At 45.9% G+C, this 24,987-nt stretch overlaps 2 protein-coding genes across 2 annotated transcripts; both read right to left on the bottom strand.

The window, feature by feature from the left end:
* Positions 1-1,151: 1,151 nt before the first annotated feature.
* samhd1 (SAM domain and HD domain 1) lies at positions 1,152-13,211 on the bottom strand. The gene is made up of 16 exons (XM_037478603.2): positions 12,824-13,211; positions 12,648-12,714; positions 11,967-12,039; positions 11,492-11,652; positions 11,132-11,247; positions 10,969-11,039; positions 10,505-10,654; positions 10,314-10,414; positions 10,125-10,233; positions 9,481-9,572; positions 9,275-9,390; positions 4,570-4,709; positions 4,309-4,392; positions 4,118-4,222; positions 3,532-3,669; positions 1,152-1,305 (listed from the first exon to the last, which is right to left on the bottom strand). Exons 1-16 carry the CDS (start codon positions 12,990-12,992, stop codon positions 1,192-1,194), a joined length of 1,806 nt encoding a protein of 601 aa, XP_037334500.2. The 5' UTR covers positions 12,993-13,211; the 3' UTR covers positions 1,152-1,191.
* Positions 13,212-15,992: 2,781 nt separating this feature from the next.
* LOC119223800 (NUAK family SNF1-like kinase 1) lies at positions 15,993-23,898 on the bottom strand. Its single transcript, XM_062562128.1, has 7 exons — positions 23,703-23,898; positions 21,267-21,387; positions 20,497-20,648; positions 19,337-19,402; positions 17,844-17,963; positions 17,387-17,519; positions 15,993-17,296 (listed from the first exon to the last, which is right to left on the bottom strand). The coding sequence occupies exons 1-7, from the start codon at positions 23,883-23,885 to the stop codon at positions 16,209-16,211; spliced, it is 1,863 nt and encodes a 620-aa protein (XP_062418112.1). The 5' UTR covers positions 23,886-23,898; the 3' UTR covers positions 15,993-16,208.
* Between the last annotated feature and the right edge of the window lie 1,089 nt (positions 23,899-24,987).

Raw genomic sequence — 24,987 nt, 5'->3', positions numbered from 1 at the left:
GTTAGGGGTTTTGCCACCGGAGCCACAGAGCCCGGCGCCCCACGCCACGCCGCCGGACCCGCAAAGCCCGGCGCCCCACGCTGGAGCTGCATACTTCCACGCCCGGCCGCCGTTCCGGCCGCTGCCAGGTGGAGGCATAATTGGCCTCAGCTGAATTCACTGGCATAAATGGTTCGTCTCCCTTAGCAGTAGGAGGGGAGAGAACCGAGAGCACAATTACGTTGAGTTGGAAGATAGTTGATTACGATCCAACACTTGCCCTTTACTTTGGACCCTTAAGAACCAGCTAAGTTACAAACATGCTCCACCCAGTGGGATTCTTCCTCAAATGTGTGTAGGTTTGAGTTTAAAATAACATTAACAATAACCGTCTAAAATACACGCTTTATAAAGTGATTACTCCTTACTACTGTAAGATTTAGTCTTAAAACAACATTGTTGCGATTAATAAATCTAAAATTGTGCAATTAATTAGTTAATGTTTTCAAATCTATTGACCGCTCTATTATTTTTATCTAATTATCAACCTACTGCCTCCTTTCTTATCACTTCTTTGTTGGTTGGATGTTTTCATTCTTACAAGGGACCTTCTGATCTGGGAGCATGGCACCGCCTGGTGGTCAACTAGGGGAATTACACGAGGACAAGTTAAGAGGAACTCGTTTTATTTCTTTGGAGCACTACACAGCATCTTCAAGTTTCCCTTTGCACACAAATATTTCTTTTTTCTTATTTTAACAAAATCGGCAAAAAAATAAGCAGTCATTTTGGTAAGACAGAAAAGAGTAAGTGACATAAAAAAAAGAAAAACATTAAAAATAATGCTCAAGTTGAGCCACTCTAACGGAACAATAAATACAACATCACACACATCTGGAAAATAAATACACGTCAAAACCGGTTTACAGAAACGTTTGATTGGCGAATGATTTAAATATATCTTTTAAAAGTTGTGACAGAAGCCTCTTAAAGCTGAAAAGAAAAGGAAGCATGACCTATTTCACATGCTCTCAAATAAAACCCGTATTAAAAAGATAGAACTAAAACAAAATTGTTACAATAAAGACTTTAAAAACATGAGCAAAAAGCCCTGAAGACGCATCCTTCTTCTTGAGCTGTGTTAACAAACACCTCGTATAAAGATATATTTATAACATATTATATTTGTGTGACGGAGGGTTCTCTGCTCTCTTATCTTTTAAAGAGCTGAATTCTGGCTTTACCAAATGTTATTTTTTCCTTGTCGTTGTCGTCCTGCCAGCTGGGCTTCAGAGGAGTCAGCTCGGGGGCTATTATGTCTCCGTCCTGTGTGAGGAACAAAACAAAGAGACTGAGACCATAAACTCTTTACTGAGGGAATAAATCAAGAGAGAAGTAGTCATTTTCTCAGACTTCTCTATACCGTAAATCCTCAAATACAGACCGGGATTCAATTTGTGTAGACCTAAGTATTATGTTTAGATGTAGACCTATTTTGCAAGGTCTATTTAGTTCGGAGTTTGTTTGCTCCATTTGACCGTAGCTTAATGGCTTTGCCCATTGAGATGTTGCTGATGAATGTTGTAGTTGCGTAATAGGACAGACCTAGGGCCCGTTTCAATAAGGAGGTTCAACCAACTCTGAGTTAAAACGTGAACTCTGAGTTGACTTACCCTGAGATGGGAAACTCTGAGTTTTCGGTTACAGAACAGCTGAAATGAGTTAGTTCAATCAACTCTGAGTTGACCTACTCTGAGTTAAGCGCGTGCACCACAACTACAAAAAGCCATTATCAATGGAGCGCAGATATTTCGAGTCACCATGGCAACAGCGCCAGACAAAAATAGGTCTTCATATTTTTCACCAGCAGAACTGGATGTGCTTATGCAAGCATATGGAGAGTACGAACATATATTTTTTTTAAAAAGCAACACGGCTGCAGCGGCGAAGGACAGAGAGTTAGCTTGGGAGAAAATAGCTGCTCGAGTCAATGCGTAAGTTTACATTTGAATTACTGTTATACAGTGTTGTGTGTAATTCATTTCTATGTAATCTAAAAACTAATTTAATTCTGTCATTTAAAGTAAAATCTGATGTAATTGCATTAAATGCTGCATAAACTATAAAGCAATTCTGTATAAAACAATAGTGGATTTAACATAAAATTTTAAGATATATTTTTTCAAGAATAATTCATGCAATTGTATAATGTTTATTTGAAAGCATTAAAAGTGCAGTTTCTTGTCTCTCCTTGTATTGTTCAAGTGGTTGAGGTTGATATGGGATTTAGAAAGTAATTAGTAATAACTAGACCAATACTTTCTAGAGATAGTCATTATTACAATAATCTAATTACACTGTTGAAGATGCCAGTTGTAGTTAGTAATATAAGTGACTTGCCCAACTGTTATAATATCAGAAGTGAAACTGGAAGAACAGTGTGTTATTCAACCTAATTTTAATTAATTTTCATGTAGGTGCAATCCTGCAGGCATTAAAAAGAACATGGCAGCAGCTGAAAATGAAATATAAATATCTGCTCGGATGTTAGAGCACGGCCGCGATGGCTGATGTTTCTGATGTAAGGATGGATGAGATTATGGATGCATCTTATTGACTGTAAAGAAAAATGGTACCGCTCAAATAAAAATGAATATGACAAAAAATCCACTCTGGGTCTCAAAATCCTCTCCCGACGTAAATGCAACTCCCTACGGATTAATGCAGCCTCTTCATCCACAGGATCGTCCATAAAAGGACATGCCATTTCATTCACTTGATTTGATGCGCTCTGCGTGACTGAAATGTGCGCAATGAATGAATACCGAAAGAATGAATGAGGTGATTAAATACCACTTCCTCTTTAAAAAAGGGGGGGAGACGAAATAAACTCTGGGTTTCCCGGAGAAAACCTGCTCCCGACCAGGTTAGGTTCACAGAGTAAGTTGCCATGGTAACTGACTCTGAGTATAAGTTACCTCTCTTTCTGAAACAGGCTTGACTTACTCTGCTTTCTCAGGTTTAACATACCTCCCATTCTGAAACAGAAAACTCAGAGTTTCCCTCATTTCAGGGTTAACATACTCAGAGTTTTCACTTAACCTCCTTTCTGAAACAGGCCCCAGGTCTAAGTCTAAGTAAATTTTTGACTTGCTTGATTGTAATTGAGAACATTGGAAAATATCTGCAATTAACGATGTATCTTAAGACTGACACTATGGTTTATTACTGATTCATTTCTAAATGTTTAGTCTATCGGTAAATAGTTGCAACGCATATGCAATGAATGATATTAGCCTACTGTAATTATGCCCATTATTTGATTTAAATAATACAATTCTATAACAGAAGATACCCGTAAGTAAGAAATAAAGGCCTGCCCCTAATACAACCCTGCCCCAAATACAGGCCGGTGCGCTGTGCAGCCTATGTAAATAAAAGCCCCGGCCACTATTTGAGGATTTACTGTAATTAGACTTTTCTCTGATTTTGTGACTGTTTTCCAGCTCGTTGCAGGTGTATTTTTTCCTGTTCCTGCATTGTGGAGATTACCTGAGGCTTTGAGAAGTTCTCGTCCATGCACCACTGAACAAAGTTCTTCTTTGCCGCCTCCAGACTCTTGCTGTCATTCTTCTTGCAGTAGACCCGGATCAGCTGCTCAGCAAACTGCTCTGGGAGAAGTTTAGACACCTGGAGGAGGAGGAGAAGCAGGCAGCTTATTTTGAGGACAGGTGAAGACGGTCAGTCTGCTGGAAGGTTGGAGGAAGGAAACTTTATGGCTCTATTTATGGAAACAGCACAAAAAGGTGCACAGTGTACACAGTATTCTTCATTTAACACAATAAAGTAGGAAGATGATTTAACTTTAAGCTCCATCGTCATTGGGAAGAGTTGAACATAAAGACTTTGCACAGAGTGCAGGTACTGAGACAACCAATGCGTCTCTGCATTTAACTCGTCCTACACAGTGGGAGCAGTGTGCTGCCAGACGGGGCCTAGGGGAGCGCTTAGGGGTTGGTGTCTTGCTCAGGGACACTTCGGCACGCGACATGCAGCAGCCGGGGATCAAACCGCCACCCTCACTACTCCATGCACGAGTTGCCCTTGCTGAGGTCTGGGCTTCTCGTTCGGTTCTGACCTGGTTCTTGCGGATCTGGACGGCTTTGCTCGGGTCGTCCTTGCTGTAAAAGCGCACGCTGTTAATGGGGTTCTTCTCCTTCATCCCATAGTCCAAGTTGATGACCTAGAAGAGTGAGAAGGTCGTAATAAACCCTGCAGACACATTGTAGAGCAGGGAGCACAGGGACGGATCAGTTTAAAAAGACTCACATCGATGATGAAGTCCTCTGAATCCAGAACCACGTCCTGAGAGACGCATCGAGCCAGAGCGGCTTCCCAGCTCGCAATCCTCTCCTTTAGGAGGAGAGCAGGAGGAGGAGGAGGTTGCTTATGGCAGGGTTTTGATGCATCACAGCAATTTATGCAGTTTGGAATAATACATTCCCTTCTCGACTTAATTGTTCTATTTAATAATTACTATATAACCAAGCAATGTGTGTGACACACAAACACACACACACACACACACACCTGGGGGACGTTCTCGTGTTGGTCCGCCTGGGTGTGGCCGAGACATTTGTAGAGGCGTCGACACACAATGTTTTTAAGAATCTCCCTCGAGTTCTTCAGCTCCGCGGAGGACGAGTTGAGTATTTGTTCAAAGACGTTATCTGGAAAGAAAGCAAGGAGAAGGATATTGTTTACAGTTCACAAGTGTTGAAAAACATCAATTCACATGATATACAAGTGACTATTGGGCTTTCACTCATCCAGACGACCTCAAACTGGACCAAGCTGGTCTGCTAAATTTGTTCTGCGGTTTTAACTTTTACATTATTACATTACATGTCATTTAGCTGATGCTTTTATCCAAAGCCACTTACAATAAGTGCATTTCCACATAGATAAACTCAGAAGAACAAGTAACAAGAAAGTACAATTTTCATCAAATAAGCAGTTTCAAAACATGTTATAGAAAAGTGCCATTATAAGTACAATTTAAGTGCTACCATTTGTTAGTGCTAACTTAATTTGATAGTTTACGTATATAATATCGCAGAATCTACAAGCTAGAGCTAAAGTAGAGGAAAGAGCAGCCAGCAGCGCCGGCAGTTGTTGAGTCACATGACGTAGGCAAAGGACGTGTGAGAGCATTTCACATTGAATAAACAAAGTCAACGTAACGTGGCACGAGAGCACCGTCCCATTTTGACGTGAGGAACATAAGGAGCCTCCAGCAGCTCTTCTGCGGTTTACTCGTTAGGTGTCTTTAGTCTCGCTAGCCGCTTTACTGCTGTTATTAGTGAGCTAACGCTAGCCTACAACCTTTTATAGCTGATCAAGCTAGCGTTAGCTCGCTAATAACCGCAGTAAAGTGGCTAGCAGGACTAAAGACACCATTTTATTTACTAACCTTTTTTGGACCATTCATTTTTCAATCTGTGGTCCTGTATACATTTTGTGCTTCGTCCCATTTTGGTTATTGTTGACAAATATATTTGTATGTGATGTACTTTTAATGCGGTAGTCTACGGTGGGTTGTACGGTAGTTGGTGTGATGCCTGTAAAGGGAGACACACTGTGTGATCTATTAGACTAAGAAGCCTCTAATGCATTTATTTACAAACCTGGTTATTTTTTAGCTGTATTTAGTTGTGTTGTATACATTTACTTGCACTACAATGATGGTAATAATTGAATGAATAAGCTTCAAGTCAACACGGTGATGTGTCTGAGTAGTATAGAGAACAAGTTCTGACGTTAAAACAAATCCTGTCTTCTGATTTGGATTCTTTATAAATTATTATGTTCAAGGTGCAACTTTCTGAAGTATTTCTAATGTAAATTTGCAGTTCTGTTTTAGAAAAAAAAGGTTAGAATGAAAGCTTTTAAATGTTTTTGTTATCCGATTCACCGATTAAATCCAAAGAATAATTGCTTGATTCATCGATTATCAAAATAATTGTTAGTTGCAGCCCTAATTGAATCATTGAAACTCAGTTTGTCAAAACAGCCGACTGTGAATATTCACTGATTAGGGCGACAAAGTGGTTGTTGTTTTGCATTTTGAGGAGTTTCTGCAGAGAGCATTCGACCGTTTGTTTCCTAAAGACGAGGGGTGTGGTGAGCGGAGCGGTAGCCAACTTCCACTGACGATGGAGTATTCAACTAGAGCTTGAGTTAAGCGTTAAGACGAGTCGGACAAAGACAAGTAGGACAAGGACGAGGGAGTCTTTTGGGTGCGGCACCTTTGACTCCGAATTACCAATAATGTGTGTGCTGTCTGTACGAACATCTTTCCGCAGATACTACAGCCCTCTCTAGATCTGCTCTCTATCGTAACCTCTCCTCTTACCTACCCCCACCCGCTCCACACATGTCCAACACAGTGTCACAGGAGGCCTCTGGAACTGCCAGTTAGCTACTCGCAAGGCATTCGCTATCCAGCAGTCCTCTCAACTCTGTCGTCCTCCTCTCTCGACTCGCTGTCCTCTTACGACACGCCGGGCCGGCAGATCCCCTCTGGCTCCCTGGCTGTCTGAGCTGGTGCGTGCCGTGAGAGCCACTATGAGAGCATCGGAAAGGGCAGAAATATAAACCACCTGATGACCCACTCACATTTTGATCTCTCCTCTCCTCTCTCCTATGCCGGCTGCCAAAAGCTCTTTCTACCATTCTAGAATTGAATCCTCAATTTATGACCCCAGAAAACTTTTCTATCTTCTCCAACCTCCTTGAACCCCCCCCCCCCTCCTTCTTCTTCTTCTTCCGGAAGACTGTCAACTATTTTACCAAAAAGATTGCTGACATACGCTCCTCTTTCTCAAACCCATCTCCAACTACATGTGTTTCTCCAACTTCACCTCTACCGCCCTCGCTTCCCTGTTTCAGCCCCGTCTCCTAACCAAGTTCTTACCTTGGTAACCTCTGCCCATCTGACCACCTGCCCGCTTGACCCCATCACACATTCTATCGCTCCTCACCTTCTTCCTTTCCTCACCTGTCTCAATAACACTGGTCTGTCATCTGGCTGTTTTCCCAACTCTGAAGAAGGCAAGAGTTACCCCACTCCTGAAGAAACCCACCCTCAACCCTTCTGAAGAAAACTACTACAGATCGGTATCTCTTTTTCCCTTTCTGTCCAAAACTATTGAACGTGCTATCTTTAACCATGTCTCCTCCTTTCTCCATCGTAACAATCTCCTTGACCCCCATCAGTCAGGCTTCAAGGAGGGGCATTCCACAGAGACTGCTCTCCTTACCGTCTCAGAGCAACTCCACGCTGCAAGAGCTGCCTCTCCCTCTCCTGTCCTCATCCTTCTGGAGCTTTCTGCTGCATTTGACACAGTAAACCACCAGATCCTTATCTCCTCCCTTCAGGCTCTGCTCTCTTCCTTCTCTTATTCTACCTTGATGGCCAAACTGACTGGGTAACTTTGAGAGGATCTGAGTCAGAACCTTCCCCTCTTACTACTGGCGTTCCTCAGGGCTCCGTCCTGGGTCCCCTCCTCTTTTCCATCTACACCAACTCTTACCGCTCAGTCATTCGCTCGCATGGTTTCGCCTACCACAGCTATGCCGATGACACCCAACTAATTCTCCCCATTCCTTACTTGGACACTCAGGTGGAGGCACAGATCTCTGCCTGTCTGACTGACATCTCTCAGTGGATGACCACTCACAAGCTTAAAATCAACCTCGACACGACTGAACTAACACTTTATCTGGGAAAAGACTCTCACCCAGGACCTGGCTGTTAACTTTGGAAACTCTGTGTTAACGCCCACTTTGATTCCCAGGAACCTCAGTGTCACTAACACTCGATTCCAACTCTCCCTGACTCGCAACATCACAGCGACAACACGATCCTGTAGGTCCACGCAACAACATCAGAAGAATACGACCCCTTCTCACTCAGGCGGCGTAGGTACGGATTCAGGCTCTTGTCATCTTCTTGACTATTGTAACTCTGCTGGCAGGTCTCCCTGCTGCCGCCATTCCACCTCTGCAGCTCATCCAGAATGCAGCAGCTCGACTGCCCAAGTTCTCCCACACTACTCTACTCCTCCTCCTCTCTTCACTGGTTACCAGTGGCTTCTTGCATCCAGTTCAAAACATTGGTGCTCACATATCATGCTGTGAATGGATGGGGTCCAGTCTCCATCCAGGACATGGTCAAACCCTCCATCCCAATATCAAACTGCTTGTTTCTCCCTCACTGAAAGCAAAACACTCAACTAGATCACGACACCTTGCTGTCCTGCTCCCAATGGTGGAACGAGATCTCTTATGACATCTATAGCAAGTTGTAAATCAGCTTATTTTATGAAATTGCCCTTTGTCGTTTCTTGTTCTTCTCAGTTTGTTTCCTTATGGTTCAAATGTACTTATTGTAAGTCGCTTTGGATAAAAGCGTCAGCTAAATGACATGTAATATAAATTTGTAGCAGGGATGTCATGACAACGCAAGAATTACACATAACGTTATGATGTGGCATTGTAATGTAACTGAAGACGTTAGCGGTGCTGCTAATGTTTGTAATGGCAAAATGTAATGATGCCATAATGTTTTATTAGATTAATGTCTAAAACCAATCATGACTTTAATTCTGAGGAAGTTCCAAGACACCAGCTGTGTGGGAACTATCTGAGCAGAAGAATCTCAGAGCATCTCTCCTCTTAGATCCCATTTGTCTTTGCATAACACCGCTGCGTGGAGGAAGGAGAAGGTGTGAATCTCTTCGGACATAGTCCCAGATCTAATCAAACATCTGTTGTAAGCACCTTGAGTTTTCCTTTAGGTCTGTGACCTCCTTGCCTGTCTCAAACTCTTTAGCATAACAAAACCAAGGTGTTAACCCTGCCAATGTATAAATATATCTGTGCTGCTCTCAAACATTAAGAAGGAGCTTGCCACTGCTTGTCCATGTGCAGCTGTTGCAGACCTCTTCTTCCTTGCAAGAAATAAACCGAAAATACAACTTTGATTCACAAGAGACTTTACAACTGATTCCCGATTGCATTAGAAAATCTTCCACAACATGTTGCTGCTAACGTTGCTAGCGCCTGTCGATCTAACACGGATTGGTTGTTTACAATCTCACGTGAGCAGATATCATTGCATAATTTCAGTGGATATCAGCACATAACGATCAGTCAAACTGGTTATCAATTTCTGCTCCACAATGAAAAATGTGTGATGTGGAAATCAAAGTGACGGCTTGTTTCTACTCACCTGTCACCTTGGTGTAGGCCTCCATGTCGTCGATGGCCTCAGAGAGAGAGAACATCTTTCCATCAGAGCCTTCGAACAGGATGTGTCCGTCTGCTTTCAAAAAGGCCTCAGTGATCCTAAATAAATCACATCACTTTGTAAAAACGTAGCACACATGGGGGGGAGGGGGGTGGGGGGGCATGAAGCGAAGACAACAAGCTCCTCACATAGTCTCCACAATGTTGGCCACTTTGTGCTGGTAGGCTCTCCGGTGGAGACAGTTCCTTGTGTGGAACATGTCATACAGATTTCCCACTTCCTGTTAAAAGAGACAACAGATGACTCACAGAGGACGGATGACAGAAGTTCTGACAAGGCATTGTCAAAGACTCCAATCTGAGATAAACGCACATAAAACGCTCAAGTGCCCGCATCCTCCATAGTGACCACCAGGGGGCAACTCATCTGGTCCCATAGGCGTCTACGAGAAAATGACCCTACTTCTCTCTTGATTTATCCCCTCGGTAAACATTGTAAACATGAGTTTATGGTCTCAGTCTCTAGTTTCAAGTCTTCTTCAACACAGTATGATGTCAATTTAGTGAATGATGGTCATTTGGAGTCAAACATACCATAAAGCAGGGGATGCTTTAGGGCGGAGTTTGTTGTGATTGACAGGTCTATACCAGAGACATATGTGGCGTCTCTAACTTACTCCCTTTTGTTTCAGATAGTTGGAAAGAAAGAATCTGACAATATCTTTTATACAGTCGTGGTGGTGATAATCGGGTAAAGTTTGGGCGACTGTTTAAAGAGAGCAAGCTTCTCATTTTGAGCCGATGGTCTTTGTGTCTCTGGTGGGTTTAAGCACCTTGTCTCTGGTGCAGATGTGCTTCTGCCCGTCTACCTCACACACTCTGGCGAACATCAGGCAGCGGCTATAGTCAAAGTTGTTCTTGATGCCCAGATGGTAGCAGTCCCTGAGAATGAAGACATATCGTGGTGAAAAGACGGTTGAAGTTAACAAGTCAATAAGGAACATTCAAGGTACAGGACCCACCTGGCAAAGTAGTCCCACTTGTCCACATCGATGCCGTTTCTTTTGTTGGACACAATCTCATAGAGGAAGGACTTGTCCTCTGGACGGCCTTTATAGGGCCACTGGGGACATGAGAGACCAGTGACGTCAGGAACGAAGAACAATATGATCATATTTCCACCTCCACACTAAAACAACTTATTTTCGGGTACCTTCGACTCCTTTGGGTCCAGTGGCCCGGCAATCTGTTCCTTGATGAAGTCCAGGTCCTCGGGCAGCACCAGGCCGTGCTCCCTCATCACCGGCTCCAGATCGTTGACCTTTACCAGGTGGTCAAACATGTCCACGGAGGCCTCCTCATGCTGCAACATCAAATTCACAAAAAGAAAATGGTCAGGATGTAAAAGTGAAAGCACGGTGAACTCCTCGTGGTCAGAGACCAGGTGACGTGAGAGCATTTTTAAATCCCAGCAGATCGTGATGCAAACAGAGTCTTTAGGTGAAAGTGGAGCAGATAAAAGAACTGACAAGAACAGGTCGAAGTCATTATCAGTTGTTCACGTTGTGCTTTTTTTGGAGCAGAGACTCCAAATAAAATAAAAAGAAATTCAGGAAAGAACCCAATGCACAAGAAGTGATCCATGAACACTCAAATATAAGTCTCATTGTGTCCTACCTTCCAGGTGTGACCTGGACGTGCTTTGGGGATGAACTTTCCATCAAACATGTGGGAGAAAGGCCCGTGTCCTGTAGCGGAAGAGGATGTGATCAACACGTCATCCCTTCTGGTCCCAATAAGCCACCATTAAGCCCCCCTCCAAACACTGAACTCAACTCACCGAGGTCGTGGCAGAGCCCGGCGATCTGCACGCAGAGGATGTCTCTGGGGGTTATTTGGAGCTCCGGCTGCCTCTGATGCAGAGCTCGGACCAGTTCTCCAGCCAGATGCCCCACCCTGAGGACGAGGACCAACACCAATGAGCTCCACCGGCCGAGGATGAAGACACTCATCGGAGCGTTTGGTGAAACATGTTAGAAGTGTAACATTAAGTTGTGTGACTCTTCATCTATTTGTGGGTCTACAGCCTTCCTCTCCTACAATAATGATGACTAACTAATCCATTTTATTCACAGACTGCTCTATGAATGCAGGGATCGATGCCGGGTCAACAGACCAGCGCCCCTAGTGGAGGACATACCCTAGGGAGTGCTCGAAGCGGTTGTGGGACGCTCCGGGGAAAACAAAGTAGGCCCCCCCGAGCTGCTTGATGTGACGGAGCCTCTGGAACTGAGGCGTGTCGATGATTCTGACGAGCAGAGGGTGCATCTCCATGTGGCCGTGGATGGGATCGTTGAACACCTGCAAGAAGACACCAAGCCGCTGAGAGACGCGTCTATTAAAACAAGAACCAACCCCTGAAGCCGAAGCAGAGTTCCAAAGTGGCAAAGAGGTCCATTTTGACCTCGGTCTGTCATTAAATATAAAATTAAAAAATCTGAAGGTAAAAAAAAAAAAATTGTGGGAACTGGTTCGTCGCCTCGTCAAACAGACGTCACCGGTTTGTTTGTAAAAGGGAACATGCCTTCACTTCCTCTTTGTTTAATCACAAGTTCCTCTCTTGTGCTCTATTATGTCTTCTCAGCCCTTCGGCCCTGAACTTGTGCAGATGTTACCTTGCTCGGCCCTGCCTCCATCTGCCACAGCTTCCTGAGGCTGTGTAGAACTCGCAGGCGGTCCCCAAGGAGCCTGGACATCAACCCGTCCATGAAGAGACAGAAAGGACTCAGGTGAGGGAACATCAAAGCCGGCTCCAGTTGACCGATTCACACGTTTGAACCACTTTTGATCGTCTGATCCTATTGGTGTTTGGATCAGACTAAACACAGGTGGAAAAGAGCCACAGCTCCCCTAGCCACTCAGAAGGCAACATGGGTGGAGCCAGAAATGACGCTTGATAGTGACAATTAGCCAAGAAACAACCCCCCCCCCCCCAAATATTCAAAAGAAAATATTAAATAAACCCACAATGTACTGGGGCTATGAAGGCTCAAAGTCATTCCCACAGTCACATCATCTCAGACATTTTGAGCTCCTTATCAACACTTTCTATGTGTACGCATTTATAGACTTCCCCTAAGGGGATTACCCACAAGGCATAGCAACAGGCAGTTCAACACAACGGGGTTACCAGGTTAATTCAATGAAAAAAGCCCATAAAATACAATATGTATAGAACCAATAGTGGGGAATAGGTTTGGAGATTATCGTGGTACGCGGACAGGTCGCAGCCCTCTCGCTGAACGGACCTGGTGACGTCAGTGAGACCTTCACGGTTTCATGTTCAACAAACTTACTTCAAGCCCATCTTCTCCAAATCAGCATCCGCCAGGCAGCGCAGCCCTACCCCGGTGATTCTCTGCTCTGGATGACAGAGGCAAAACCGCAGATAAGAACAACTATAAAAAAAGCTAAATCATTTTCATATATACATCAACATTTATAATTAAGATTTTCAACAAAGAGGCCCAACCTCTGAATGCCTCTTCCCACTCTCCAAGACCTTCTGCCCGCAGGTACAGACACGTTTCTTCCGCTCCCCATCGCGCGTAGTCCGTCTCTGACGCACCGGGCCCCGGGGCTCTCTTCCCCGGAGTGCTGAGGCTGCTGTCGGGGGGAAACGATCGCTTTCGGCTCGCCATGATGGACAGGGGAACCGGGCAGAAGGTTTAGTAAATCCCGCGTGGCGAGAGACCCGCTGAATCACAGCCGGCGATGAACCGACGTCGAGCACCAACAGCTGATCGGCACCGTGCGACGAGAAGACACCGCGACCGGCGAAAATCACCCGGGTTTTGTTTCCTCACCGGCGTGTCAAGCTAAACCGACACAGGCGGCATTTCCGGTGGATGGTTTTCAAAATAATTGATTGATGATTTTAGAAGAGAAGAAATTAATTTTTCCCTGTTGAAACTCGATAACAGTACAAGTATTTGTTTATTATTATTTTATCAATAGATATTGATCACATTACCTTTTTTCTTATTAAAACAAACATACGTTTATGATGAGCTTCATTAAAAGCTATACCCACGTCTATTAAATATATTTACTGATTTATTTTAACGTAAAATAACTTACTTCCGGTATTTTACTTGTTGTTTAAAGACAACTTGACGTAGGCACTGGCTTCCTATGGCTGGGACGAGGAGGGCGGAGCCACAAGCAGCCGGTTTAAAACGTACATTGAAATCCATGGATTAAAAAAATCCAGATTATGTCCAAATGACGTTGATTTAGCACATTGTTCTGGATCCTGTTGAACAGTTTTGTTTTTTAATAAACCAACAAAAAGGAGGGAGCATGACTTAATGAATAAAAACAACGTTTGTTATAACTGAAGAATCCCCTTTAAAACTAATTGCAACTATGACCTTGCTCCTCTCATCATATAGAAGAGAGATAACACTTTATATAACAGTGACGATCTAAAATAAAAGATACAAAAAGAACTGGTTCAAACTAGGGTGAAACCCATAAATCACCTTGTTGTGTAGCCTTTTGTTGTTGTTACTCTGTATAAATAAGACAGATACTCAGAGAACACCTCTAAGCAGCCACTTGAAACATCATCTTTAATGATATTATTCAACTTCTTGCAAGAATTAAGAATTAATATATCAAGTGAAAACCATAAACCAAAGAAAGTTACTTATTGTTTTCATTTAAATTAAATATTCAAATTTGTTAAAACAATAGAAAGAAATATTAATGAATGTAATAAGATAGTAATAAGGTAGAAACTTGTGTTTGCCACTTATCTCCTGCAAAAAACTGTTTTGAGGCAATCAGTGGGATAGGAAGATGTTAAAAAAAAAGACAATAAAATATTCTAAAGAAAGGAAAATAGATACATATTTAAAAAAAAAGATAATTACTATAAGAATAATGAATTGAAATGATGGAAGGAAGAAAATTGTGTTTGCCACATATCTTGTTTTTTGAATAAATCAATGTTGAAGTTGTGTTTTGAGGTAACCACTTCGTGTCTATAAGTTTTCAAAAAATAACTTATTATTATTTATTTGTTATCTTTACTCTTTATTGTGTTGAATTCCGACCTGTTCTTACGCTCAATTACTACAAGAGCTAAATTTTAAGATGTTGACTATTATTGGCTGTTTATGGGGTAATGATTGTGTTGGGATTTTCCATCCCCCCGAGTTGGTTGATGAGAAGAATCCGATACGTCAAGTTAAAAAGTTACCATTTATTTAGAAGAGAAAAAGATACATTGAGCCATTCCCGCAGGTGCACCTGGAGACTCTACAGACGAATCAGAAAGCGATCCATCCAAGAGTCTGTCTGCTGTCCGACTCTGACCCTTTTTATAATCTCCTCTTGTCCTTGAAAACTAGTTTGAGCCGGTTTTATCTCAGACAGTTGTTGCCCAGGATGTTTAGGTGTCCCCCCTCGTTACCATTCTGTGCTGTGTCAGATAGTGATTTATCTGCACGCTTCCTGTACTCCTTCATCCCTCAGTTCCCATATGTGCCATATATGGTCACAGCGTCACTTCCTGCATTGTCACAACATCTCCTCTATAATAAAAACATGTAAAAAACACACAAGCAGAAACACAAATCTCACAATTGTCAATAATTCCTGAATATTCCTGTTCCCATTAAGCTTTAATAAAAATATATATATATTTATATATTTATACATATATATTATTGCATCTCTTTTCTCTCTGTTGTCAAAAAGGTTTGTGTTCAATGCACAGAGCTTTTGGTAACAGGAAAGTGCCGTAAAAAGTGCCATATGGAGAACTTCTTCACTGTGATCTGTGGATGTCAGGACGCCGCAAGAAGAAACCCTAACAAAATATGAACAATAACGAATAACAACTGCAAATGATTCAAGTTCACATCATTTATTTACCCACCAACCTCCTCCCCAAAAATATGATATGTTTGAACAAAATTAAACAAAACAAAGGTGTTTTCTCAGAATAATACAAAATGACAGGTTTAAATTTGCTCACATGTACTGCATTCATTCAATTGTCCACAGCGGCACTGGTGAAGTCACAAGAAGCAATGTGATCCATCTGCTCTTCACTGGAGCAAATGTGCAGAGAACATGACGTACAAATGTACTAAATGACGTGATGTAGAAGGTAACATTTAATACAAGGTGGAGTAAAGTGTCGCTTCAGTTCATCAGAAGTCATCCGCACAACAGAGACGTCCTCAGTTCCTGTTTCCATCACAACAAAGCGCACATTGAAACCACATTTTCCAGAACAAATGTCAAAGCAAAACGTGAGATAAATTGTACTTCCTGTTTGTTCAGCACATCAAAATAACCAGTAGATGGAGCTGTTTTAGCTGCTGGTCAGACCTCAAACTATGGTGGAGACGGAGATACTTTTTCCCTGTGTCATTTCGCATTATTACACATAACTTTATTTCTGAACTTCTTTGTTTTGGTTTCTCTGTTTGTATGTATGACTTTGGTTGTTACCAACATCTGGTGAAGATTTCATCAAAAGCTCCTTTGGAAATATATTTACTGAGAGAAATGGTGACGTGTTCAATACTTTACCCCACTTTAAATATCATATTATTTGTATTTCTCTGGTATTATAAAATAAAATAAAAGTAAATATTTCCTATTGAATTTACTGCATTTTATTAAATTATGATGTAATATTATACCAAACCCAACGGCATCTTGATATCTCCCCTCGATCCACCGGTGCGTTTGGACCATCATCCCCTCTTCGTATTATCTATTTGACTAAGGGGGGGGCCCCGGTGTCTCCAGACGCTCTCTGCTCACTGGCAGCAGAGGAGAAGGGTTCGAGTCAGAAGATCGAGGCTCGTCTCATACGAGGTGCAGGTGTGGTCACGCTATGTCGGCGTTTCCTTCCGTCCCCCGCCGGCCTCGGCCCTCGGCTGCTGCGGCTCCTCCTCGGAGCTGCAGACGATGTGCGGCCCCCCCCGGGCGAAGAACCCGCCACAGGATTGGGCGCTGAGGTCCAGGAGGTCGAAGGAGTCGCAAGAGAAGAGGCTGTCCTCGCTCACCACGCTGGAGGGGCGGCTGCCCTCAGCGCCCCCCGAGGCCCGAAGGAGCTGCTGCAGGACGTCGGGGTACAGCGCGGGGGGGGGCGCGCGGGGGGGCAAGCACAGCTCGTCGGGAAGATCCAGACTGCGAGAGAACTTTCCGTTGCGTTTCAGGATCCCCTTCCTTCTCCTCACGGCCTCCACGTGCACCCTGGGGCCGTCTTCCTCCGCCGGAGCACGAGGGGCCCGTTTGTCGAAACTCTGCTCGCCGGCGCCCCCCCCCTCGTCTTTACCCTCGTAGAGCCCCGGGTCGGAGGTCGAGCTGCGACCCGACTCCCCTCGGCACAGCTTCTTCAGTATGCCCTTCTTGGGCATTTTGGATGAGGGTTGACAGAAGGGAGGCGGCGGGTCCTTGTGTCTCTGATGAAGCTGGGGAGCAGCGCCACCAGGTGGGGGGGGCGTGCTGTGAAAGACTGAGTCGAAGCTCCTCTGTGGCTTCAGGATACTTTTCGGTTTCTTTCTTTCGGTTGTGGAAGAGGAGGAAATCGCAGCTGATGAGCACCCAGAAGTCTGGGGAATCGTGTTTTCCTTACGTGACTTCCTAAGGCTTGACATTCCTCCTCGTACTCTTCCTCCTCCTCCTTCTCCTCCTCCTCCACCACAGTCGCTCTTCAGATCCAAGTAGAAGGGATGCAGTGATATCTCAGGCGGACAGGAGGAATCTGAGGTCATGCCGCTGGTGGCCACGACCCGGTTCTGCCAGTCGATGTAGCGCGCCAGCAGGGGGGAGGGGGCCTCCTGGTGGGGCGATGAGGGGCAGTCACACACGCTCTCTTCAAAACCCCAGTTCACCCACCAGTGGTGGGCCACGTCCTCTATGGTGGCCCGCTCGTCCACGCGCACCACCAACAGCCAGTCGATGAGAGCGCAGGCATCTGGAGGAGACACGGGGGGGGGGGTGACTCGCGGTACATCAAACAGGTGAACAAAAAGAGAATTGAGATGTGGAGGTCGTAGCGGGTCACCTGAGGGGGGGTCGGGTCTGCGGAAGCGACCCCGGCTGATCTGCTCCGTGAGCGCGGCGTGGCTGTCCCCATCGAACGGCATGGTGCTGTAAACCAGGACGTAAAGCAGCACCCCGAGCGCCCAGCAGTCCACCTGTAGCACGCACACACACACACACACACACACACACACAACCACACACACAAACATTCAGGATCATTTAAGTGCGCCTGAAGTCATGTGACCATGGTGTAGTTCCTTTGTAGCTTAACGTTAGCTTCTTACTTTACACTTCAAACATCACGCCAAGCATTTCTCATGTGCCATCCATGCAGAGTTCAGTAAATATATGTTTATTAAACCAAATACCAAACCACGTGTACCACTAACAGAGTGCCTCTTAGTGCGGATCGCACAGGTTGCAAAGCCTACACCATGATTTAGGGTGTTTGTGGGGGCCCTCATGGGTTGACCCACCTCTGGCCCCTGATAGGGCGTTCCTCTCACTATCTCTGGGGCGGCGTAGAGAGGACTTCCACAGAACGTCTGCAGCAGAGCGCCCCTCTGGAAGTGATTGGAAAGGCCAAAGTCAGCCAGCTGCAGAGAAGAGAGAGGAATATAGTTTGCAAGTTTGTCTCTAGTTGCTGCTGCTTCCATGGCAACAGTAACAACATAAGACACACTGACATTCATTCAAACAAAAAAATACATTAGAGTGTAGATGACCAGGTCGACCAGACGGAGCCAGATCATCACCACGTTTGTCAGCAGCTGCCGTGGCGTATTGTGATGAATGGATGGATGAATGAATGAAACCACGAGAGGGCACATGATCTGCCTCATATCAGAGGAAGGTAGAGGAAAGACGTGAGGGCCAAAAACATCAGGCTGCTGGAGCTCACGTAACGGAGCCACCACTCAGCGAGGAACAGCTCCCTATCAGCCCGTCCAGTGGTGACTCCGTGGAGCAGAGAGCTAGCTTGCTAATCCACCATTCGTTAATGCTACACTGGTTACGGGAAAAGAGAGTTCTTTTAACATTAGAGTGTGTAAACAGGTTCTTGTCGTAACCCCAAATAGTTTGAACCAGCATTTGAGCATCATTTTTTAGCTTTAATTTAAATAGCTTTTTTTTTTACATAGAAATAAAACCGGGTTAGAAAAAACATTTCCTTTCAAATCCATGTAACAGGGCGCTCATAGCAGCGGCCTTTCATATGAGCAGCGTACTTTCGTGTAAACTGATTTGATTAATGACTAATGGACTGAGGTGAGGCCGATGAGGTTTTTCCATGAAGGGTCCAGTGTGTGAGTACACACTATGGCGTCTATTAACCATTGAGAACAAAGATGTCTTTCCCACTCTGATGGGTCTCTGCACATCCTGTTTTCTCCCGATGGACAGACAGAGCAAACTTACATCACGACCCCCCCCCCCCCCCCGTAAGCTTCCCGGGACTTCCCCCTCCCCCTCGGCCGTGCACAGCTCCCTAACGAGAGGGATGCCCAAAGAAGGCAAGAATGCCCCCCTGGGTTCCTTCACGAGACCCGGCAGCATGTGGGTGCTGGTTTGGAGCGCTGAACAACACATTAGAACGACTCTGGGCCGGCAGCGATCCAACGGAGGCTCTGAATGTGCACTTTGCCTGCATTTTATTTTTGGAGCCGGTGAGATAATCCGTTACAAGTGGCCCGGTTTGAGGCCTCATTCCAGGAGGCTAAATTCAGCAGCAGGGAAAAAGACTGCAGAAGGTCTCTGTCTTCATGTTCTATAACAAAAGCCATGGGGGGTCTTCAGATGATCCACTGTAATAACAGAACATGTATGTAGCACTCGGGCCAATGATGCTTTTTGTTGCTCTTTTCTGTTATTCATCCAGGGCCAAATATCCCGTCTAATTCACCATTCCAGAAAAGGCATTTTTGGTTTTGTAAAAGCGACACGAAGGCTCACTGCGTGTGGATCTTACCTTGACATTGAAATCTTGATCTAAAAGGATGTTCTCCAGCTTGAGGTCTCGATGCACAACGCCGTTCTGCAAGAGAGCGGAGACACGTGAGGTTGTTTCCTCTCCGTGAGACGGAGGATCAGAAGTTTATCATTTAAACAAATGGTAGCATTTAAATTGTACTTATAATGGCACTTTTCTATAGCATGTTTTGAAACTGCTTTTGAAAACAAGAAACTTACTTTCTTGTTACTTGTTCTTCTGAGATTGTATCTTTATGGTGGAAATGCACTTATTGTGAGTCGCTTTGGATAAACGCATCAGCTAAATGACATGTAATGTAATGTAAATACAGACTGAGTGGCCTTTCATTCACAAGGTGAAGACCATTAACATTCCACTCGGGCCTCGGGTTAAAGGGCCGCGTGGAATCCAACGGTGACCCAACAGCCGGTTTAATCGAGCAGTGAAGGCTCCACTTCACGTTCGTGACATGATATCTTTGATAAATCAGGAGAAGAGACCACCCTCATGGATAACTGAGACCGAAACCTTTAACGCTGATGAGCCAGAATAGACTCCGCCCCCTTTCCTTAATAAATGACATCCCTCACTTCAGTGGAGGAAATGACCCCTTGACCCCTTGAGCGCAGTATGTACAGTACATAAGCCTCTCTGTGTGTGTGTGCCACAATGACGGAATGATTTTCATTCTTCTTTTAAAAACTCGGCCCCCACCGTGTGCCTGCATACCTCAGAGGACCATTCAATAATTCATCCACGCCGGAACTTTCATGTCTATTTTGGGACAATATTTGAGGGCATTTAAGGACCAACCTCTCCCTTCCCCATCTACCGGAGGAGATCTCCATGAATCCCCCCTATTAAATAAAAAATGCCAGAATAAGACTTGAATTAAGGCCTTTCATAACCTCACTTCATTGTCTTCATTTCTTTATAATCCCTGTTTCACTGCTCCTGAGTTTATGTACAAAACCAAACAAAAAAGAGACAAAGAAGATACTTTTTTTAGGAGTTTTACAGAGATGTGGAGGTAGGATAGCAACGTGTCTGACGTTTGACGTGTTTGAATGTGTCAGTGTGCGACTGAGAAGTTTCACGCAGAAGTGTGTGTGTGTGTGTCTGTGTGTGTGTCTGTGTGTGTGTGTGTGTGTGCAAACCTTGTGGCAGTAGTGGACCGCTGATGTGATTTGTCTGAAGATGCTTCGGGCTTCAGGTTCAGGCAGTTGCCTCCTCTCCTGGATGTAGTCGTACAGTTCCCCCCTACTGGCGTACTCCATCACGATCACGATCTTATCGCGGCTCTCGAACACTGCTCAGGACACGGGACACATCCACATCTCAGGACACGGGACACATCCACATCTCAGGACATGGTACACATACACATCTCAGGGCACGGGACACATCCACATCTCAGGACACGGGACACATCCACAGCTCAGGACACGGGACACATCCACATCTCAGGACACGGGACACATCCACAGCTCAGGACATGGTACACATACACATCTCAGGGCACGGGACACATCCACATCTCAGGACACGGGACACATCCACAGCTCAGGACACGGGACACATCCACATCTCAGGACACGGGACACATCCACAGCTCAGGACATGGTACACATACACATCTCAGGACATGGTACACATCCACAGCTCAGGGCACGGGACACATCCACAGCTCAGGACATGGGACACATCCACAGCTCAGGACACGGGACACATCCACAGCTCGGGACATGGTACACATACACATCTCAGGGCACGGGACACATCCACAGCTCAGGACATGGTACACATACACAGCTCAGGACACGGGACACATCCACAGCTCAGGACACGGGACACATCCACAGCTGTGTTTTCAAGGAAGTTCTGATCGGCGGTGCCTTGTGGGGCCACGTTGTGTCTGTGGACTCACCCTCGTGGAAGCGTACGATGTTGGAGTGCCTCAGCGAGGCCGTGATCTCGATCTCCCTCTGGATGTGAATCCGCTCCAGGTCGTCTTTGATGCCTTCTTTGCGGATCGACTTGATTGCCACCTGAGGAATAAAGACGCACCGTTGAGTCTGTGCATGGAATAAACTGGAACTAATTGTGAACCAGTCTCCGTTTATTCCTGATCCTCTATAGACCTCCATCAGTAAGGGAGAACTTCAGAGAGAATATGCTCTATCTAGCTCCTGTTCTTCTAAAAGGGGTCAGGTTCACCAGAACCTCCTTCAGCTGAGACTCCAGAGGGCCTCCAGCAGAGACCCGTCTCCGAGGGACAGGCCATGATCCGGCTTCCCTGGAGCCTTGGACCTGAAGTCGGAGGTCCAGGGAGAGCTCAGTCTCCTCCTCCTCTTTCTCCTCCAGGAGCAGAACTCCTCTTCTCTGGACACCCAGGGCATAGGGAGGCTCACAAGAACCAGGACCAGGACTAAGAGGGTGAGTCAGACCTTGCTGCAGTAGAATGAGAGGTTCTTTGAAGGGACCCTGGTGAGAGGAGACACCACCACTTGTGTCCACAGGGGGCAACGTTTTATTGTGTAACTTTACACCTTCACCTCCCTCACAACATGCAAAGCAGTGAACAGTGATCAAAGCACAGTTCATCCTCGCATGAAGCCACGCACAGAAACAAAGGCAGATGTTGATAGAATAATTAATGTACTCAATATTATGTACATACTTTACATCCCTGTGGGTTTTAGAGGAGATTACGTGGGTTTTGAGGGACGTGTGAGAGCAGATCCTCTGTGATCTGAACGCACTCAAGAGGCAGAAGGTGGACAGCTGCACTGATTCAGTTTCCCTCCCTGTACCCCGACAGATACGACAGTGAAATGTAATGTTTCGAACCGACCGGTTACAGGAAGTGTGACGTCAGCGTAGCAGCGTGCAGAGATCAGGCTGCAGAGCTATCACCACGTGTTCTGTCGTGACTGTTGTGTGACCTAAATACCTGCTGGCTGGGCGGCGGAAAAGCAAGACGAGGATGTGACAGAGGTCACATGGAAGAGGAAGGAGGGCGTAGGTGAAAGGACTCAAGGCAACAAAAGCTTCTATTTAACCCTCCATCTAAGCCCTGACCCCCCCCCCCGGCATTAAGTGCACAGTGAAGAGACAGACACACACTGGGCAATGTTCAGTGACAGAGGAAGTGTGCCCCCCCACTCACTGACGGCATCTCATTGTTAGTCCACATAATGTGCTGCGTGGGCCATGTGGGTGTAAAAGTGTAGCCGGGGGAGTGTGCTACACAAGTAGCTGTGTGCGCGCATCACGCAGATGTAATGAGACCTCGTGATGAGAACGTGTGCAGCAGAGGAGCATGTTGCTGTGAGACGTGAGACACGCGTAAATTCCACCTCAAGTACATCCTCACGTAAGATTCTTCTCTGCTTCAAAGAGGCTTTGGGAGACGTGTCATTTAAACACGTCATGTGCTTAAAGAATTCACAGATCTTACTTCCTGTTGTTTCACATGTTAAAGAGTATTTGCCACTGACAGCGGCCTAAAGCCAAGAAATCGGGTGAATGGTCTCAAGTCAGCACCTCCTCCTTTCTCCTCCTTCTCACAGTCTCCTCCTCAAACAACAGCCCCCTGGTCCAAAAATAATGTCTGTTTTGTTTTGAAGAATCCTTGGTATGTGCCGGCTACCGGCTCAAAGAATTTTCCCCTCTTGTCCCACCACACACACGCACACACACACACACGCACACAGAAACACACACACGTTGCTAGTTCTCTCCCCTTCTCTGCAGATCGATACCTGAGCTGCTGTCCGTCTGACAGCGAAAGCGGCAAAGATAAATAATGCCGTCTCACGATGTGATTGCACAGAGAAGATCATCCTCTTACAGCGTGTTTGTTTACTAAAGACACAGGGGGGGGGGGGGACTTACGGATTTATCCGCCTCTTTGTGCTCCGTGGGATTAACATCTGGCAGCAGACATTAAACCCATGGTGTGTTTTTAAATCTCAGAACGCTGTGTGTGTCCATCGGAGACCTATTGTAGTCGTTCTGTCCCCTTGTTGCTTGTTGAAGTGCTGAGTGAGTCAGACGAAAGGCATCTCAGGGGGACAGAAAGCAAGGACTGGGTCCTTCATCAGCACATGAGCTCACCACACACACACACACACACACACACACACACACACACACACACACACACACACAGCGCCTTAAACCACTTAAGATTAATATTTCATATTCTTGGATCAGTAATAACTCTCACACACACACTTTAGAGACCATTTATCTCATTAAAGATTCTGGTTGGAGGTTAAGAGGTCCAACCTTCTCACAAACAGGTTCCCTATCTGCATATTAGATGTTAGTGGGTAGATGTTCCCATTGCTGCACCCACCGTCCTCAGGCTCGCCCTCTCCACCGCCTTCTTCACTTTTCCGTACGTGCCTTCGCCCAGAGTCTCCATCACCTCGTAGCGGTGCCTCAGGTGGTGCTGGTGCTGGTGCTTCTTCACCTGCGCGGGGTCGCGCCTCGGGGACTCCTGCGTGCACGCAGCGTCCCGCGGGTCGCTGGTGCTCATCGCGCCTCTGCTGCCCCCCCCCCCCCCCCGTCAGGAGGAGCCGCCCCCCACCATACGACACAGTGAATTTATCGCTGCCGAAGTGCCCGCGGTGCCCTCGTGGATCCGTTATGTGGCGCGCAGGACGCGTCCGATGCCGCTTTCTTGCCCCCCCCCCTCCCCGTCTCACACAGCGCGCGGGGGGCGGAGTCTCCTCGCTCACTGACGAAAACAAGCGTTCAAAGGACCCTTCGTCCCACCTGCAGGACGGCACCTGGTTGTTGTGAAGTTGTGCCGCATCAGACCAGTGTGTGCGCGGGGGCGGGGTGGCCAGAGCGGAGCATGTGAAGTTGTGCAAGCCCCCCAGTCGACCGCTAGCGCCCCCCCGCCCGAGAAAGTGTCCCTGATTTGGGGTTGGGAGAGTTGGCAACCCTAGCACCTGGCGGGCTCGCGATTAGGTGAAGAAGAGGGGGAGGGAGGGGGGTGATAGAGATTTTTATTTTATTTTTCCAACTGTTTTATTTGTTAATACATAAAAAACACAATCAAACACAGATTGTCTTCAGTGTCCGAAGACACAACATGTCTCTTCGCCGTGTCTCAGTGCTGTGATGTCCGCTCCTGCCCGAGAACCCACCCCCCGAGAAGGTAACAAGAAGCAGGAGGCTCCTCCCGTGTCCGTCAGTCCAGGACCTCCGGGCGCTGGAGGAGCTCAGCATGCTGCGGAGTCTCTGAAGTGTGAAGACCTCCCGATCTGTGGGACCTCCTCTGCCTCCCCCCTGCCCGGCCGCCATGCTTCTTGCTCCCCTCCCTGGATCCTCCTCCCTCCCGCAGACGGAATAAGGTAGTCAAATCAAAAAAGTAATATTCTGGAGCTGCAGAAAACCTCTCCGACAGTAAAACTGAAGTTAGTCTGCCACCTAGTGGTCAGGAACCGACCCACAGCTTGATTTATTATTAATAATAACAAAACATTTATTTTTGCCAAACTTCTTTAAACAAAATCGTTTTACTTATTTTCTGGGATGTTTGAAGGAACTAAACATCCACGACCTCCATCCTGCAGGGGGTGATGGGACCTCTACACACTGGCTCAGTGTTTAATTCATCCTTTTTTAACTAA

The sequence above is a fragment of the Pungitius pungitius genome, chromosome 1 (assembly GCF_949316345.1).
Source record: "Pungitius pungitius chromosome 1, fPunPun2.1, whole genome shotgun sequence".
Lineage (NCBI taxonomy): Eukaryota > Metazoa > Chordata > Actinopteri > Perciformes > Gasterosteidae > Pungitius > Pungitius pungitius.
Note: the sequence above shows the minus strand (reverse complement) of the source record. Positions and strands in the feature narration are given on the sequence as shown.